Source organism: Protopterus annectens, chromosome 5.part1 (assembly GCF_019279795.1).
Source record: "Protopterus annectens isolate FY-2018-M chromosome 5.part1, PAN1.0, whole genome shotgun sequence".
Taxonomy (NCBI): domain Eukaryota; kingdom Metazoa; phylum Chordata; order Ceratodontiformes; family Protopteridae; genus Protopterus; species Protopterus annectens.
This window is the reverse complement of record NC_056736.1, coordinates 277,583,494-277,604,115: the sequence shown is the minus strand read 5'-3', so window position 1 is coordinate 277,604,115 and position 20,622 is coordinate 277,583,494. Positions and strand designations below refer to the sequence as shown.

Genomic DNA, 20,622 nt, shown 5'->3' with positions numbered 1-20,622 from the left:
GGCTAAAAGTTAGTTTTCTGAAAGCATATAAGCTCCCTTTCACATCTGCGAGTAAGAGAGAAGAAAAGTTAGAAGACAGGCTATATCATGTGCTTCAGCATTGGTAACCTTAATTTTAGGCTAGGTAATGCCTGTGGGTGCAGCTGTCAGTTTGAAGCAACTGCTCCTATCTGGAGTGTTACATTTCATTTTTTTAAGATGTACGTAGTTTTGTGCTTTTAAATTAATAGGGCATGGAGTGTTCTGAAAATACATTTATTTTTTTTTTGTTTCAGGGTTTTCATTAAAGCAAAGTCTTTTTGTGAAATAGGTTCAAATGAAAATGAGAAAAAGCTATGTATAAAAGAGCCCATTAAACATTACTGTGTGCACATAAGACAACATTTTAAAATACACATTAAAAACATGTAAAGTAGGGGACACTAACTTTTTATCATAATGGCTACTTTATCCATATTATCATGGAATACAAATGACCTTACAGGTATAGACAAAACGTAAGAGTATTGAATTGCATTACGAAATACAGAGTGCACGTAGCAGTGCTACAGCAGACTCATTTGGAAAGAGATTGGCATGTAAATTTGACAAGGAGAGGATTTCAGAATGGGTATTCAGCAAAATATCAGGGACAAAAGAAAAGGGGAAGAATAATGCTGATTGCCAGAGGGGCTCCAATAGTGATATCAGATGGAAAAGACACTGGTAGATCTGTTGCAGTAAGTAGCTTTTGGCAAAGAAAGGAGGATTATGCTGGCATGTGTTTACATTCCACCAAAAAGCTACTGCAATTATGGAAGTTGAAAGTTTTAGCAGGAATTTGCTTTCAGCAAAAGAGTATTACTTATAGGTGAGAATGGAGCTTTGCAATAGTGAGGCTGTATCAAATGTAACCAAATAGGGTAGATTTCTGTACAAATTTACAAAAATATTTGGTATGAAAAATGTGAATTCCGTAGTAGGAACTACAGAATTTACATGTTATCCCTCTAGGTACTGGCCACACTGGATAGGAATTGTATTTCACAGGAACATGTGTAAACACATCCAGTAACTATTTCAGGTCATGCATTGATAAAACCTAAGATAAAAATGCAAGGTAGTGGAGTAAAACCAAAACGCTGACTCTTTCCCATCTACCTATTAAAAAGAGAGGAATTTAATGAATGGGCAATGGAAGCTATTTGAGGGTTATTATGGAAGATAAAAATGTCTTCAGAAGTTATAGCTAGCCAGTGAGAGAAAATGAAAAGGGAGTTAAAAAATAGGGTAGTAATAAGTGAAGGATATGGTTAAGTAGTAATAGGGATTATTCAGAGGAGCTGACAAACGAAGTATTGCAGAATAAGGGGAGTCTTGCAGAGCAAGAGGAGGCACAACTGCAGTGTGCTAATGAGAAAGTAGAGGCATATTTGGATAATATGCGTTGGTTTAGAAGATTGTTGGTACGCAACTATTTTTAATAACTCCAGAGCACAAAAGCTTTTAGTACAGTAACTGACTTGGATAACAAAGTAGAAACGGTTGATGTTATGTAGTTCTATCTCGCCTACATTCTTACCCATGGGTTTGGAGCCGAATATTGGCTCCGACTCGGCCGATTTTACTAGCTCGAAGTCTCTCATTGGCTGGGCCAAGTGGGTATCCCATGGTGCACTGCTCCACATTCCCAGATCTCGTTTGCCGCTTGTATAGCTCGGACGTGGTCTCGCTTGGCTGTGGCTAAGTACCTTCTTTTTTGCTATTTCTCTTAGAGAAATTTGGTTTTTCATACCCAAAAAGCTATTTTGAGGACTTAAAGGCCATGCGGAGCGCGCTGGTCAAATCGTCAGCTACATCACCCGGGTCGGTCATTCCGTCTCCCACCATCCCGGCGAGAGCCTCTGATACCCACCTATCCACGGACAATAGAGCGCCAGGCCCTAAGGATACCCCCACGAGCGGTCCCCAACTTTGAGGGTCTCCCGGAGTCCTTGCCTGAGGAGCCTCCTGGAAAGAAATTGTGCAAGAAGAAGCACATAGACTCCCAGGATGAGTCTCTCACCTCTGATACTGACCTCGTGGAATCGGAAGGGGTCCCCCAAGTCATCCTCTGATGAGGATTCCTTCTCCGATATCCTGGAGATACTGAAACAGAGGTGACTGGCCTTCCAAAGCTCCTTCCGAGGAGGAGTCAGTATTCCTTAAGGCTTTTGGCGCTCAACCCTCTGCCTCCTGAGTGTCTCCACCCTTCGAACTTCTTGACCTCATCTGTTGAAGAGTGTGGGAAAACCCCGATTCTGTGGAACCCGTGACCAGGCGTCCCAACAAATTCCTTTCCGCCTCCCAGGGCAAAGAGTTTCTGTCAAAAGGAGTCCCTGTAGATGCCATGGTGGTGGCGGCAGCCACCCAGAAAGAAGTAGCAGAGTCTTCATCTGTCCATCCTCCTAACAACGAGTCTAGGACTATGGATCGGTACGGGAAGCGTACCCTATCTTCAGCAACCTTCACTTTACGGTCGCTGAATTATCTGTCTCACTTCACTCAGCTCCAGAGAGATCTTCTGAAAGAGTTGGGAGATGCTCTTGCGGGTAACGTACCTGAGGTGGTGGCTCAAATGGTTAATGCCCAGGTCTCTACCCTCAACTCCATTGCTAACTCGTCCATGCGGCTCATTTCGTATGCAGCCAAGGGAGCGAGTAGGGCAGCAAGTTCAGTGGTCGCCCTTAGAAGGCAAGCCTAGCTGCGCCTGTGTCACTTTGCGGAGGCCTTCAAGTCTTCCTTCACTGACACCCCATTTGACGGTTCCTCCTTGTTTGGGACCAAAGTAAGACACCCTCACCAGGTGCGAGCAAGAGGGAAAGACCCTGTCTGCTGTAGGGGTCCGTTTTTCCCTTCCTTCTAGGCCTTATCCCAAGGCCCAATGGGGGGTGGGATGTGGTTCAAGAAATTGGAGGTTTTTTCCTGCCGCACAAGGTGAACGCCCCTCCAGAGGCAGGGGAATGGGGGGTTATTCAGGGAGACGTCACCCTAGAGGCAGAGGGGGCCCCGCAACTCAGGAGACCGCGACTCCTTCCGTGGCTCTCCAAACTCACTCCTGAGGGTGTGCCCAACTGCGCTTATCCGGAGCTAGTCGGGGGTCGAATTTCCTTATAACCGGAAGCCTGGGAGAGCATTACTCAGGACCGGTGGGTATTACGGATAATTTCCAGAGGTTACCTCATTCCATTCTCTTTAGTAGCCCCGCCAATCGGAAAAGTCCCAGACGTTCCACCCAGTCAAAGGGATCAAGCAGCCTCAGAGGTCTTGCAGCTGCTAGAAAAAGGAGCCATCCAACGAGTCCTCTCAGACCAGATCGGATTAGGAAATACTCAAGTTCTTTTTGGTGCCGAAAAGAACAGGGGACCTGAGACCCATACTAGATCTGTCAACTCAACAATCACGTACGCAAGTCCAAGTTCCGTATGGTCACACTACATTCGATTCTCCCATTGTTGGGAGAGGAGGTATGGATGTGCTCCATCGACCTCAAGGATGCTTACTACCATGTAAAAATGGACAGAGCATCCAGGAGTCACCTATGCTTCCGGTGGGAGCCAGTCACTTCCAGTTTCGAGCCCTGCCCTTTGGTCTCACCACAGCCCCCAGGGTGTTCAAATGTATGGCGGTGGTGACTGCTCACTTGAGACGTCAGGGATTCCAGGTGTTTCCGTACCTGGACGACTAGCTCCTTACCGCCCCCACCAGGCATCAACTAGTTCAGACCAGGGACGCTACCATCAGTCTGTGTCACCAGTTGGGCATAACATTAAACTGGGAAAAATCTGCCTTGTTGGCCTCGCAGCGTGTCACCTTTATAGGAGCAGATTTAGACACCATTCAAATGTGAGCATTCTTACCACAAGAAAGGATCACAGTATTACAACAACAAATACACATGCTGATGCCCCTGAGACAAGCGAAGGCAAGACTGGTTCTCCAACTCCTAGGGACCATGGCAGCAACTATCATGTTGGTCCCTCTAGCGAGATTACACGAGACTTCTTCAATGGCTCCTCTTTGTCTAATGGTCCCTCCAAAGACTTCCATTATCTCATCCCATCTTACTCACGGACAGGTGCAAGCAGGACCTCCGTTGGTGGCTGTGCACCAACAATTTGAACAGGGGAAAGCCCTTCGCTCCACCCGTCCCTGTTGCCACGGTGACCATGGACGCCTCCCAGATTGGGGGGGGGGGCATTATCTCGGCAGGACAGTCCAAGGCACGTGGCAGGAACACGAGATACATTTGCATATAAACATCCTGGAGAGGAGAGCAGTGCTTCTTACGTTGCAGGCACTTCAAGAAGTTCTTCCTCTCGGGACTATTGCGATACACTCAGACAACATGTCAGTAGTGTGGTATCTCAACAAGCAAGGGGGAAACTGGTCTTTCCCTCTGTGCAGAGAGGCTATGCGAGTGTGGCATTGGGCAGTAGCTTCCCAATGGTTTCTGGTGGCAACGCACATTCCGGGGAAGTCCAATGTAATAGCGGACAGGCCAAGCAGAGCTATCCTTATGCCTTACGAGTGGTCCCTGAATCGCCTGGTTGCAGAGCGAATCTTCAGTAGATGGGGTCAGCCTTGCTGCGACCTTTTTGCCAGCCCTCTCAATGCGAAATTCAGCAACTACTTCATGATGATCCCCCCACAGGGGGAACACCCAGGGATGCTCTGGTCCACGATTGGCCCTCCGGTCTGCTTTGTGCTTTGCCTCCGTTTCCCCTGCTGTCAAGGGTGATTCAGAAAGCGCAATCCTTGGGAAGCAGAATGATTCTGATTGCCCCACACTGGCCCCGTCAAGTCTGGTTCCCCTTTCTTCAACCATACATTGTGGACACTCCTTGGATTCTGGACCCTCAACCAGATTTACTGACACACATGTCGGGACAGTTCCACCCCTCTCTGACCCTCTGGTTGACAGCCTGGCTACTCCACTTCCATAGTTAGTCAGATACCATAATTTCTCACCGGAAATGGTCCATATATTATCGTCCTCTCAAGTCATCCACTAGAAAGATTTATTCTAGTAAATGGAAAAGGTTCTCTATCTGGGCCCATACCAGAGGCATTGATCCGTACACATCACCAATAGATTCATTTCTGGAGTTCTTGTCTATGCTTTTCTATCAGGGGTCCGCATCAGCCACCATCAAAGTTCAGCTGGCGGTGATATCTAATTTCCACGTAGCGAATGAACCTAGTCTCATGGCACACAGACTATGCAAAGCATTCCTTAAAGGTAATCTGTTGCTTCATCCCCCACAGTCCGAACCTGTCATGCCCTGGGATCTCAGTTTTGTTCTACAAGCCCTTACTTTACCACCATTTGAACCTGCAAACCTACCTGTGAATTAAAATTCTTGACATGGAAAACAGCACTCTTAACAGCAGTCACTTCAGCGAGGCGGGTTTCGGTAATTCAAGCCCTCCATCAAACCCCCATATTTAATCTTCCATAAAGATAGGGTCTCTCTTAGACCAAGCCCCTCGTTCTTTCCTAAAGTGGCTTCCGTGTCTAACATGAATCACACCATTGAGTTCCCTGTTTTCTTTCCCCACTTTTCCAACAAGGCAGAATTTAGATTTCACCAAGTGGATGTGCATGGACAATTACGCTTCTATCTACACCGGACAAAAGATATCCGAAAATCTGACCAACTCTGTCTCCTTTTCGGAAAACCGAATGGGTTCTCCGGTATCGAAGGTCACGCTGTCTAGATGGATAGCCAGTTGTAGCTCTTTCATCTGTCAGGCAGGAGGTAAAAATGTGCCTTTTCCAGTCGAGACACATTCCACTCAGGCTGTCTCTATATCCACCGCCTATCAAGCTAGATTGTCAATGGATGATATTTGTGCTGCAGCTACTTGGGCTTCCCCTCACACCTTCATTTCTCATTACAAATTGGATGTGGTTTCCAGGGGCAGGTCTTCCTTTGGCTCCACAGTTCTCAGGAGTATTTTCCTATGAGCCACCCAGGATGTAGGTGCTAGGGACACTATCCCATGGGTAATAATGTAGGCGAGATAAGACTACATAACATCAAGACGTTATGTACTCACCATAACGTTCGATGTATGTAGTCCATCTCGCCTCACATTCTTACCCTCCCACCTTCTCCCTTCCTGGAGGATTTGGAGGTTAGGTTGCCATCTATAGAGTCCTTTTGATTACTTTATTTTTTTTATATGGATGTGATGTGTGTATGGAGTACAAATGATTTTCGCAGAAAACTAGATCTGGGGATGTGGAGCAGTGCACCATTGGGATACCCACTTGGCCCAGCCAATGAGAGACTTCGAGCTAGTAAAATCGGCCGAGTTGGAGCCGATATTCGGCTCCGAACCCACAGGTAAGAATGTGAGGCGAGATGACTACATACATCGAACATTATGGTAAGTTACATAACTTCTTGCTGCCAAACTTAAGGGAGCCTGTAACGAGAAAAATAACCAGAGATCCTGTAGATATTAGATATTTTGGAAATTTTATGAAAACTTGTATAAAGCAGAAATCCAGGAAACTGCACAAATGGAAATGTATATTGAAGACTTGATTATGCCAAGGTTAGAGGTAGGTGAGTGTCAAAGGGTAACAGTTAAATAGGAGATGAGATAAAAATGGTGATGTGTATAATCTGTCTTCAGGAATGTCTCCAGGAACAGATGGTATTCCTGTGGAGATTAGAAGAGAAGAAAGTGATAAAGATCTGTAAGATTTTTTTTTTTTTATATATATACAGTATTTTAAAGGGAGGGGATGCACCAACATTTTGGAAGAAAGCTGTGGTGGCTGCATTTCCTAAAGACAGTTAAGATCCAGCTTCCTATAGACCCATTTCAATTTTAAACCATGATTATGAAGTGTTTGTCTAAACTAGCTAAAGCATTGACAAAAGGTGTTGCCAAAATTGATAGATATGGATCAGTATGGTTTTGTGAAAGGAAGGCAAACATTTGACATTAATAGAACGGTGATCTAGAGGGAAGCAGAATGTAAGAAAATGCACCTGTTCTTTGTCGGTCTTGATGCAGAGAATGCATTTGACAGAGTAAGCGGAATTTTGAGTATGGCAGTGGAAACATTTGCATTCTCTGATGCAATAATAAGGTTAATTAGGAGGATATCTGAAGAATTGCAGACAAGAATTAAAGTAGGAGGGTTCCTGTGATAATTTGTGTTTGAACAGATGAACCAGGCAGGAGGTGTCCACTTTCTTCTGTTTACTTTGTCTAGAGCAACTGGCAAAGAAAATAAGGAACTCTGAAATTCAAGAATATAATTCATATGGTAATCAAAAGTTGGCTTTATCGATATTATTTTGTAGCTGCTAAGTCCAGAAAGACATCTGAGTTGTGGAATGTTTTGAGATGCTATCAAGCCTTTCTGAGAGATTAAACTAAATGTAAAAAAAAGGCTGTAGATGTAAATTATGTACCCACAACACATTTGTTCAGTAATACCCATATTTATGGGGGGTTCCCGTTAGATGACCGAAGGCACATTCTTTCAAATGCATCTTGCTCGAACTTGAAAAGACAAAATGACGAAGCGGCATATAAGCAAATTCTTTCCCTGGGAAAGAAATCACTTGGCTGCGTCCGTTACTTTGCCATTTTCGTCACTGTAGTGCGATCTCGGAGTTGGTATATTTAAGTAGGGTGTGGGGGGGCACAACCCCCATTTCATTTTAAGTGGGGTTTTTTTTGGAACAGCGATTTTTTTTCCCTTGGAAAAAAATCGCTGTCCTAAGCATTCAAGTTTGTAAGCTTTCGCTTATATGGGGTCAATAAATCATCGTTCGCTTTTCTTAGTGTTCAGTGATTTAATATAGACCCTTTATGGGGACACAATAAGAAGTATTTAGGAGTATAGATTAAAAAGAATTCTGTTATGGCAGTTGGGAAGAGACTAAAAGATGGTACAAAAACTGAGAAACTAAAAGCTGCTGTTTTTGAATATAGACAGTAAGTTACAAGCAGTGAAAATATTTAGTCCCATTAATTTCATATACAGGTCAGGCATATTTATTATCTACCAGAGGAGAATTGTGGACAATAATAAAGATTTGGAGGAATTTATTTGGGAGGGATGGAGAAAGTTAAGTGGGATATGTTGATACTTCTAGGAGAACAAGGTGATTTAGGATTTCCTAACTTGAGGGGATATTTTAGAACTTCTCACATAAGGCTCATATACATAATTCAAGCAGGAAGTTATAATTCAAAGTGGAAAGGGGTGATGAAGCAGGGGGAGTTCAAGAAAGAAGAGGCGTGATATTTTGGATGCAGATTCTTAAGGAGAGTGATAACCTTACAGAATATTTATTCATAAAATAGAAAGTATTCTAAGAACTAAGCCAACACAAGAGTGGAGAAAGGTTTGCCAGTAGAGGTGACTGCAAGCAGGGGTACAGAAAATGGGCAAGAGGTGACTGGAATTTTCTGGAGAAAACTAGCAAAGGAACCAAGCTATTTGGAGCAAATTATTAGAGTGGGAATGGCAATAGAGTGGGATAAAGCCAAGAAGATGTTTGAACTGTAGGCTAGAGGCAGTCTTCCTCATCAAGGATTGATCATATAGTATAGGCAAAAAGAAAGGAATGGGGAATCCTAAGTGAAAGACCTTCTCTGGTAGAGATTCTAGTTGAATCTAGAACAGAAGCTGCTGTTAAAGCGATGATTTGTAGGATATATACAACGTTGCATAATAGCTACAAGAATTAATCAGAGGAGATGAGAGAATAGAAAAACAATTCACAAGGGAGCAATGTGAGGACATATGTATGGCTCCTAAGTATGCAGCAAAGTCCAGAAGGTTCAAGACTTTTGCTTGAAGTGTATTTTTATACCCCAAGCAGACCTCAAATATTGTTTTTCTCAGGGGTAGATAAATGTTGGAGTTGTGATGGGGAGAAAAGAGGTAACTAGCAACATAGGGTGTAGAAGTGTAATGAGTTAGCAGTTTTTTAAAAAATTCCCTGCAGAGTCCTCTCGCAGATATATTGGGTGAGCAAAGTGTTGTAACTAAGGAAATGATTATTTTGAGGTGGGGCACAGATTATGAATTTCCTAGGCATAGTAAGGTCTTGCTATGTTTTAATTCTGCTGGCTGCCAAAAAAAGCAATTACTAGAAAACCAAACTCTGCCTAAACTTTCTGTATTTGAAGTATTAAAAAGTCGTAAAAGAGATAACAGAAGTGGAAGAGAGATCTTTAGAAAATGGAATGAGCAAATGACTTGGGAATAGCAAATGCAAAATAATGTTCAGGAGGAAGAGTGAGGTTAAAGGGAAGGCAGGAAATGAGCAATTTATGTTATGTTGGACTATGTTTATAAAGGAAGAAAAACGTGATTAACACAAAAAAAAATTACATGCATTATATGTTTGCCTGTGTATTAAATGATAATTTAATAAAGGTGTTTAAGGCATGTAGGTGTGCTAGAAAAGCCCACTGGGAAGGAGGCTCAAGGGCAGACATATAGGATGTGTTACAAGAGGCATTACCCCCAGGGATCCCATGGGATAAACTGGAGACTGGTACTAGAGAACAGTTAAGTCTGAGCTGCTTTCCTCAGCTTGCTGCTGTGACCCAGAACAGTGCCAGCGGTTTAGAAGATGGATGCGTAATGTATACCAAAACGTTATTTTATTTTTATTGTCTGTATGTGGAGTGTATCTTGTTTGGATTTACTTTTTTTCTCTTGTTATGGCAATTTTAACATTCTTGAGTTTTTCTAGAATCTGTGATGGTACAGTAGGAAACTTTTATATATCAATTAGCTGCTTCCCCCCATCAGAAAGACTTGAAAAATGCATCTAGTCACAACTCTTACATTACCTCTCACAAACTAACCTTTGTTCATCTCTGCATGGCTTCCATCCCCACCACAGTACCTCTACCGCTTTTAGTTTCACTTGTACATTAAACACAAATAGGAATGACAGAAGCCTAATGTCTGACCTTTTTGATTTATCCAAGGTCTTAGGATACTCCAGTCTCCTACACAAGCTTCAGAACCTATGATTTGACACCACTTGTATTGGTTTCATATCTGCCTCCAAAATAGAGCTCAAGCTGTCAAGTGGCAATAAGATATGTCATCCTTCCTCCCTTTCCCAGTTAGTGTATCGCAAGGATAAGTCTTGGGACCCATTCTCTTTAACACCTTCATAGATGACTTGCATAAAGCCTGTAAAACTGCAACCCTAGTACACTATGCAGATGATGCCACAGTTATCTGTCTCTCAAAAAAAACTAACTGCAAGAACTTACCCAGGAGTCATCCTCCTTTATACAAACCTGACTGACATCTATCCAGCTATTCCTAAACCCAAATAAATCCAAACTAATCCTATTTAGTCTCAAACCGCTTACAACCAATAAAACCACCTTCTCAGTTTCCTCATCCAACAAAACAAAAATTGAACTTGTCACATATACTAAATTGCTAGGCATCTGTGTAGATGAAAACCTAAAATCTGACATGCACATCCAAAGTAGTGTGAAAAAGTACACCATTAACTACATTCTCTTTGTAGAGCTAAACCATTCCTCTCGGACAGTATAAGAAAGCACATTCTCTTCCCTGTTCTAACATGTTCTGCACCCATCCTTAACATCCAAGTGACCTTGCATGACAAACTTGAGCAATGTTACTACACAGTAGTATGATTCGCTGCCAGCCTTCCAAATGTAACCCATCACTGTGCTGCCTTGAAGGAATTACAGTGGCTAGGATTCCCACATTATCTAAGCTACTCAGAACTTCCACAAATCCATAACATTGTGTATAAATCTTAACTGTCCATCCATCTCCAAAGTCATACAGATGTATAACCCTTCCAGGCCACTACGTGCATCGGACAGATGCCTATTACATGTATTCAAACCCAACATTTCTGCTGTCAAATCACTACTCTTCGATCTCGCTAAATCCTGGAACTCCATGAGTTCATGTACAAGTACATAGTTTACTGCTATAGCCTTAGTTTTAGGTTCATTAATTTTATATCTTGAAAACACTTGAATCTGTCTCAAAATATTCCACATTACTGAGATGTTATTTTCTGGGTTTATCAAGTACAAAGTAGTAACAACTGTAAATAAAGCTAACTTTTCTTGATTATCATACCTGTGATATCCTTTCATTTGGGAGTCCCTTATTTTCTTTGCTAGTGGCTCTAAATGTACATTAAATAAAAGAGAAAGAGGGCACCCCTGCCTGGTTCCTCTGTTCAGACCCAGCTTGTTGGAGAGGATCCCCACCTTAATTCTTGCCTTGAACCCTTCATATATCCACCTAATTAACCTCATTATTCTGTCAGAGAATGAAAATGCTTGCATTGCCATATGCATAAAATCCCGACTTACTCTATCAGATGCTTTTCCTGCATCAAGACCCGGCAATAGTAGCAGTATTTTCCTATATTTTGCTTCCTTCTGTATCATCATTGTGTTAATTGCCCAAAAGCCATTGTATTAATGCTGTCAAATGTTTGCCTCCCCAGAACAAAACCACATTGTATGTCTATCAGTTTTGGCAACTAGTTTGCCATTCTTTTAGCTAGTACAGACCTAAATACTTTGTAATCATCAATTACAATTGAAATGGGTCTATATGAAGAGGGGTCTAAAGGGTCTTTAACCTCTTTGGGTGGTACAGCCATACAACCTTTTTCTAAGATGTTGATGCCCCCCCCCAAAAAAACCCTGTTAAAAACTTCCAGACCTTCTCAATTTTTCTAATCTAATTTATAAATTTCTGCAGAATACAGTCTGTTCCTGGAGACTTCCTGCTTGATTTTTTTTATATGTACCATTATTTTAGCAATTCATTGTTGAGCCTTATCTTCCTCTAACCTTGGTATAGTTATTTCATTAATGTTTCTATTTGTTCCTTTTCTTGGTTTCCACGTGTCTGCTTTATACAAATTTTCAAAACATTTCCAAAAAATTATACCTTTGTAAAATGTCTGGTTATTTTTCTTGTCATAGGCTCCTTAAGTTTGGTGACACTCTTTTAATAACTTCTGTTGCCCAAGTCATTATGCTGTAAGTTTGTGTGTTCTGGAGTTAACAAAAAGTTGCTTAACAGCAGACTTTCTAAACTTGTGCATATTATCCAAAACCTTCTTTATTACTCTGCAGTGGCTACTCTTCTGTAAATTTCCCCTTGTGCAATATTTTACCTTTAGTCAGCCCCTGTAAATAGTTCCTATTATTTTACCATATATTTTTCTCTTGTTTCTGCTCTATTTTAAAACTACATTTTCATTTTATCCCAATCACTAGCTGTCCCTTCCAAAGAAATTTCTATCTTTAATACCTCTTGAATAATTTCCACTACCCATTCCTTAAATTCCTTTCTCTTTAATGGGTAAGTAGGAAAGCATCAGTCTCTCTAGTTTTACCTCATTACATTAAACTTTGTCTTAGTTTTTATAAATATATGATCTGAAGTAGTTATTGCATGTGAATGTATGTCAAGGCTTTCATTTAAATGCACACTCTTGTGTAAAATATAAACACACTATCCGGTCTAATCCAGTTATTGTATGACTAAAATGTAAATTCTCATTTCATGCTACTGAATTTGCATCTTCCTTATCAAATATTTTTATATATTTTTGTAGAAATTTACACTGTTAGTTTCCCATCTGTGTCCCCTGATGCATCCTCACTACTGCAAATCATGTTCCAGTCCTCCCCATCCATAAATATTGCATGTAAATTTTGGGGACCTTTTATATGAAAATGGAAATTGTCATTTAGAGTTTGCTGAAAAGAATTAAGAAACTTCTGAGCCATGTGAAAAATTACAACATACTGAAGGCATACGCAGAAAAGTTGCTGGGGAAGGGGTGATGCCAAATTTTATAGATGTATTTGCTTATCTAATGTTTTCTTTTTCCAGGAAGAAGTTGATGCTGGAGCAATCATTGTCCAGGAGGCTGTACCAGTGAAAGCAGGAGACACTGAGGAGACACTCTCAGAGAGAGTAAAAGAAGCAGAGCACCGGGCCTATCCTGCTGCCTTGGAACTTGTGGCCAGTGGAGCAGTGAGACTAGGAGAGGACTGCAAAATCCAGTTTAAGCATGTCTGATTGTCATTAAGTATTGTAATGTGAACGTAGCACTTTAAGTTGAGAGGAGAATATCATCAATAACCAGACTTTACATTCGAGAAGAAACAGGCTTGCTTAGTTCAAGGCTTTAATCAGCATACCTACTATGTCTTCTTACTGTAACTGTGTGAAATCCACCACAGACTGTTGTAACTGGAACGTACATTTATCACTTTGGCGCATGACCATTAAACTACTTAGACAAAGCTTACAAATAAAATGTGATCTGTCAAACTTCATGTGCTATATAATTTTGGCAGTGGTGCATCTTCTACCCAAAATTATGGATCAGAGTTGTACTACAATTGATCTGAAAATAAATCCATTTTATTTTCATATAAAATGCTTGCTTAAATAATGCAGACAGCAGATTTTTTTTTTGCAAGATCCTAGAAACTGTTTTCGTTAGGCCAGTGTTTACAATGAAATCTCTTAGCTTTCAAAGAGCATATGAAAAACACTGGCTTGGACCAGTATTTGCATATATTTGTCACTTTCAGTATGATGGTGTTTTCATGAGTTGCATTAGTATTTCTTTACTTAGAGGCAACAAGTCTTCTCCTGAATTACTTGGACATTTGTTTTTTGATAAGGTAGTAGATGTTTGCAACTGCAGAAATCTTTTCCAAGCTTAGATATTTTTTTTCAATTGTTTTTATTCCAGATGTCCTGGAACATGGTGATTTTTTTTCTACAGAAATGTATGGATATCTGAAAGCATAAACGTATGTGACTTGATGGATTTCAGTTATAAAAATGTGTTTTACTCTTGAAAACAAAGTCCAGAAGGCAGGCTCCCCTGAGGCACACTAGTATGTTGCAGGGCTTGCAGAACCTTCTTGACCATAAAAATATGAAAAGCAGTATACATTGTATAGGCTGGTAACTTGAATGTCTATTACAGTACCGTTTAGCTCAGGTGCACCCACAAATGTGGATAGATTAGCTGTCTGGCTGACTGCTACTTGTGCAATTTCTGTGCTGCATGTAAGAACTTTATTCATGCAAGCACTCGTGCTTCAGTTTTTCCTGCAGTTGCTCATAAAGCTTTTTTTTCTGATAAGGAGTTCTCTCAGGCACTTCAAGTAGAAGATGCACTATGTTCATTGTATTCTTGCAAACTGCCACGTTTCTCTACTGTTGGAATCAGTTTGTTTATTAATCAGCATATTTGCTATAAATTGCACCTTAAAATTTTAAAGCTCTTTGCTATATATTTGATAAGTTCCTGTATATTCTACAATATTCATTGTTTTTTCTATATTCATTTTTTTTTGTGTGTAACATATTCCCACTGCAGCAGTGGCCTAAAACACTGTATGGGTTATGTCTTGCCCAAGAAACAGCAACTGGCGCTTCCAAAGGCTCTGGCTCCCTTTCACACTTCCACTGTAACAGCCTAGGGGAGGGAAAATCTCTACTCTCTTGACACCTCATGAAGAAGCATTTGAGTCTTTATAAGAGGAGCAGCCAGCACTTCCACTCCTCTTCTGGCAGATAAGTTCCTTCTGCCAAATTCCTTCCAACTTTTTGCTGTTTTTATGCGTAAAATGGGTGAGCCACTTATAAGTGAAAGCATCCAAAATTAACTGCACAAAAATTGACTGTAGATGGCTGTAAACACGGAAGTCAACATAGCAATGCAGATGCACTGAGAAACATCCCTTAGCCCATGGAGTCTTTGAATTTAAAAAAAAATGGAACAAAACATTTTTTGCAGTCAGGTAAGCCCATTTGCACCCCCCTCCCCCAAGTGGAGGGGCTGCACCCCAACCTCCCTGCTAATTATACATAACTCCATGATCTCTCAAATAGAGGGTAAAGGCAAATTTCCCAACACCTGTATTTCTGCACTCTCTCACATATGTCAATCAGCTGGCTAGTTGACCATTTGTGGTTGACGCGACAGCTGTTGTCCTAAGACACACTTCTTAACTAGTTTCACTCCAAACTTTGGGTCAGTTGTGCTGCATCCTGGTATGAATCTGAACTGCTCCATCTTACTTTTTACTACTCTGCTTATTTATCAGTCACCCTCTCCAGAACTTGTGTAGTGTACTTCCCACAGTTGTAGATTTCCCCTTTTTTCTTGTACACTGTGGCTAGTATACGAATTCTCCTGTCATCTGGGATATGCATTTTTCTCCATACTGCTGTGAGTACCTTCAGATTTCCCTGTCTCCCCCAACATCTTGTTGATATCTACTGATACTACCACGTTTGCTGCTGCTTCGTCATTTTCCTTAGTGCTGCTATTTTTTCTAGAGTGGATGCCTTCATTCATCTTGGGCTACATCTGTGGCAGTGCAGATTCCTGGTTTTTTTTTTTTTTTTTTTAGTTCAGAAGCTGCTTGGAGGTAGGTACTCCTTCAATCAGTCTCTGTCCTGTGGACTAGTGAACAAGTTATTGGCATCCCTTATGAAGGGTGCCTGAAAATCATCTTTATCTTTCTGTCTTTGCCTTGCAGCCTGATAATTTCTTTGTGCCGTCTGAGTCACTTTCTTATCCTCATTGTTGGCAAACCAGTATTCCTCTTTTGTTTATGACTTCCTGGACGTTTGCATTCCACCACCAGCTTTCCTTGTGTGTTGCTTCCATGCCTGGCTTTAGACGTATGCATATCTGTTGTACAGTCCTCAATTGTGGTGTTTTTGAAATGCTGACATTCTTCAACTCCACCGATTTCCTGTGCTTCCTGAGGTGCTAGAGCCCTAAGTAATTCCTTGAACTCTTGTGCTTTCTCTCTAGACAACTTCCAGGTTTTCAGCCCTAGTCTCTGTTGACTTCAAGAGCTTTCTTTGATTACTGCTTGCAGCCAGTAGTTTATCCAATTGTTTCATTACTTTGCACTCGCTGATTCTACCCAGCTTCCCTTTTCCTACAAGGAGCACATCTATTTGAGATGATTGTTGGCCACTGTTATGTGATCTTGACTGTCTTACCGAACCATGTGTTGGCCACCATCAAGCCATTTATCAGACAGAAGCCTAGAATTGCCTGTCCTCCTTTATTCCTGTTACCCCACCCCATGTGGTTTTCATTTCCTTTTCTGTCTGTTCCATTATGTGTATTCAGGTCATCCATTATCAACACCAGCTCATGTTGTTCTGGTTTATCTAGTCTTGCAACTGCTGTCTGAGTGTACTCTTTCCCTCACTTTCACAACTCTGCTATGAGGCATATGATGAGATTATGAATAGTGCACTATCCTTGCATTGTAGTCTGCCACGAGTCTGTCACAAATTCTGATGACATTCCTCACATTTCCAACAGTTTCCAGTCTGACCTCCTCCTGAGTGCTAGTCTTTGGATCCAAGCTGTTTTGTTGCACTGCCTTTTCATATTGTTTCCTGGGTAGATAGGATGTCCAGCCTCCCCCTTACCATCATATTATCTACTTCCATCCTGTCGAAGAACCTATATTGAGTGTAACAATTTTTCATTCAAGTTTGGCAGGTTGATTGGTTTTACAGCCAGCTTTTGCTCTAGGGAACTTTCCCAAGTAATCCAAGCTGGGCAACTTGTTGCAGTAGCTTATTGACCCAGGGCTGCTGGGGGCCACACATTGGCCAATAGGGGCACATAGATCCATCCCAATGTTAGCATGGGTCCCTGGCATAGATCAGGTCCTAAATCCACTTAACACCGACAAATACCTATGCCCATTTGTAGCGGCATTAGTCAACACAACTGAATCACCATCAAGTGGCTAGCCCTGACACAGTACACAGTCCATAATCTCCCATCTAGAGGATTCTGAGCACCACAGTTGATGGCCAAAGCAGTTGGTTTATATAACTTTTCCCCTGATGGGCACCATCTAGAGTCTGTGCTGCTTCCCAAAAATCCATTCTTGAGTGAGTTTGAGGTGGAAACACATATATTTGGAGGTGTTAGGAGCCCCTTAGAGAGAGGGAGACTATGCAAACTCCATACAGGCATTGGCTGCAGGTTAGGATTGAACCTTGTACTTTGCTTTGGAGGCAACTAACTTAATCATTATGCCTTCTGTAAGGCAAAGTCGTGAAGATTTTCATTAATGACTACTAATTTTTCCTACACTGGGCTTGAGCAATCATCAGTCAGAGAGGAAGTGTGGAGAAAGCCAGAGCTTTTGGAAGCTGTCTGGTTGTTCGGTCTTGGGTAACGCAACCTTTATATCCTTTTAGGCCACTTTAGCAGTGAAGAATTGGAACATTTACTGTTATGACGAAGTGTAATTTACACAACTATAGTTTTGTATTTTATTTATTGACATTTTATTTACTGGAAAGTCCAACTGGGTAGGAGCCTATTTTTAGTGGAGGCTTAAAAAGACAAGCTACAAAGTATTAGAAAACATTTTAAGAACAATTTTGCAGTCTTTAAAAATGCAAAAAACTACAGTTTAAATACTTGTAATCTGTAAACACATTTTTAATAGTCTTATTACCTATGTATTGGCAATTATGATGTCACCTGGCCATATCTGAAATGGTCAGCAGTGGTCAGTGCACTACTCCAGTAAACAAGTTTAACTTATAAGTTGCTAGCCATCCAGCAATATGAACATTGGCTCAAGTGATGGTCACTATTGTGACACCCCAGCCCCATAAACAAAATGGTAAAAAGGAGGCTGATTTTGATCCAGATGCCAATCAGGAGCATATTCAACACTGCTAAAACTTCCCTCCATACCCATACTTAACATTTAAAATACCTATATCTGCATACTATACAGAACTAATTTATTACTACATATGATATATATCATTAAACTTTTTTACAAGTATTAATAAAGCAAAAACTGTTTTACTTGCACTGAATGGACTTAATAAATTACTGTATTTCTAAACATTTGGAACATATAGTGGGGGTTCTGCTTTACAGTTCTCCCACCAGTTGAACACAGTCAACAGATTTCCAGTCTTTTTCATCCACATTGCCTTGCAGATCTATGGTTTACATATCTAAACTGTGTCTATAGGAAATGATTTACAGTTTTCACTTTTTCACTAAATTCACATTGTTGCTGATTGTTTTCATAATTAGCTCAATCTCCCAACACTGGTCCTTGGCTTGAGTCTAAGATACTCATGATTCCTATGGTCAGCGTATCGGCTTTTTTTCTGTCACTCAAGCACTTTCCTTTAGAACAATGGCAAAGTCTGTCTCTGAGCTTTCCTGCTAAAAGTTTGAGAAATAGTCCCCTTCAGCTTTTTTTTCCAACTTACCATATTGACTGTTTTTCCGGCTTCCAAACACATTAGTCTTCAAGAATTTCTTCTTTAAACACTTGTTGAATTATCTCACAGAATGGTAGCCCAATCTCCAGCCAATATACCAAAGCCTTTAGAGTTTATAGATGCCGTATATCAGACACATGCTGCCTACGCAAGGCGTGGGGCATAAAAGTGACATATCCACCATAGAGCTGCTTTGCTGTTAGTCCAGATGCCATCATTGAACATTGGTCTGAATGCTCTTGCTCTGTGCTGATTTACCGAGCCATTTTCAGAGAAGTGCTCCATTAGGGTTCTTATCTTCTCTCTCATTTTTTGTTGTGGGTTTATATGTCATCCAGAAAGGGAAAATGTCAGTGTGCAAGGCAGATTCTCTTCTGTTTGGGTGCTTCTCATGACCATACACAGTGTTCTGTATACTGAGCATTTTTTCCTAAGACCTTATATTGTCATCTCTCCTCTTTAACTATTAACCTAGAAAATAAGTGTCTAAAGTTGTTGGTGCAAGGCGCTATGGCAGAATCTTCCCATCAGCCAAGATCCGCCGTTGACCAAGAAAAAGATCAAAAAACTCAAGTCTAGCCTCCCTCATGTCTCTCAAGACTGATGAAAGCCATGAGGATCATCCGGTCATTACTTTGGATTTCTCTGCCACAACCTCCGTTGGAGGCCGTCATGGATCCAACTTTTCTCATGTCCTCTGAGGCTTTTCAGACATCTGTTTCAGATGTTGAGGAGAAACCTTGGCTGATTATATCTGAGGGACTGAAAGGGATTTTGCATATTTTAGTTTGAGAGGAGATTTCGTACCATACTGGTAGTGTGTCAGCAGGGGCCAAACCACCCTAGGGTTTTTCTTCTGGATGTCCCACAAAAGGAAAAACAAGCATATTCCCTTTGTTAAAGATTGCAATGTGAATGGTAGGATTTTACTCGGGTTGTTCATTACTTAAGTGGCTTTAAAGCCTTTTCAAGAAGTCTTTGCCTGTCCTGTACTCCTCTTAGAGGCCTAGGGAGTATGAGTCTTCTGATGAGGATCTGGATTTTGGGAAAATGTCCTTGGCATACTCTTAGATTCCTTCACTTTTGGTCTGTAGGTCTGAGGAAGAGGATTCTATCAGTCCAGATTTTCTTTTAGAGGAGCTCCCCTTTGGGGACAGTATATCATGCATGATGGACTTTAAGTGGGATTGTTCTCAGTTTTTGATATTCAGAAGAGGTATTATGAACTACTCCAGATGGAGTCTCCTAAAGCCCTCTGCTGTTCTCCAGTTTTGGCTGCCTTCCTAGATACATTTCCTGCAGCCTTGTATTGCCCCTGATTCTCAACCCCCAGCACCTAAAAAACTGGACTGATTTTATAAGGTGCCCGATTGTAAATGTCTATATAAATGTTCTTCAGCTGACTCTTCTGTGGTGTCTGTCTCTTCCGAACAAACCCTCTAAGCTACGTTCTACGAAGCTGCTTCCTTCAGGTAAGGATAGTAGGGCCATGAAGCATCTGGGAGAAAAGGTTTATACTGCTGCCACCCTGGCTTTTAGGGCTATAAATTACCCAGACTCTTATGACTAGGTATGTTTTTAGCCCTTCTTTCCCAACTTTCTCAGGTGCTTTCTGAACTACTTGACTCTGGAAAAGTTGTGATCCTTGTTGGGAGTCTACACCTCAAGTGGCTCACCACTCCATATGTGTTATGACGCAGCTGGTGCTTTCCTCTAGGGATGCTATGCTGTGAAGCAGTACACTGCTTAGTCTTTATGCTTTTCCTGGTGAAATTAAGGCAAAATTTTTGGATGCTCCTCTCGATAATTAAAAACCTTTTTGGCTCTGCTGCTGCTGAACCCCAAGTCCCTCCAAGTCGAGGACAAGGCCTTGCGGGAGTTGAAGTGCATTGTTTCTCCTATGCCTAATTTTCGGAGGAATTTTTCTTCCAAATCTGCTTTTGTTCCCAGGCTATCTCACCCTCCACTCAAAGGTAAAATGGGTTTTAGGCTTGTACCTCCAACTAAGTCTACTCAGACACCTGTTTCTCAGAAGCTGCCTTTCCAGGACAAACCAGGTTCCATCTGACAATTTGCTTCCCTTTTCCATCAGCCAGGTTCCTTTGTCACTTCGTCTTTCCCTGTCCCTTCCAAATTGGTAAAGGGTCACTCAAGAGACTCCGGTTTTGTCCATTATCTGCTAGGGGTATTTCATGCTGTGGAAATCTTCCCTTTCTAGGCATCCCACAACATCCTTGGGAACAGCTTTT

At 41.4% G+C, this 20,622-nt stretch overlaps 1 protein-coding gene across 1 annotated transcript in view; it reads left to right on the top strand.

Annotated features, from left to right (window-relative positions):
• GART (phosphoribosylglycinamide formyltransferase, phosphoribosylglycinamide synthetase, phosphoribosylaminoimidazole synthetase) overlaps window positions 1–13,509 on the top strand; it is a 1,783,038-nt gene extending 1,769,529 nt beyond the window's left edge. Inside the window, exon 22 of the mRNA XM_044072949.1 lies at window positions 12,938–13,509. Within this exon, the coding sequence (XP_043928884.1) occupies window positions 12,938–13,126 (189 nt within the window). The 3' untranslated portion in view covers window positions 13,127–13,509. The remainder of the gene's footprint in view (window positions 1–12,937) is intronic.
• The last annotated feature ends 7,113 nt before the right edge of the window (window positions 13,510–20,622 follow it).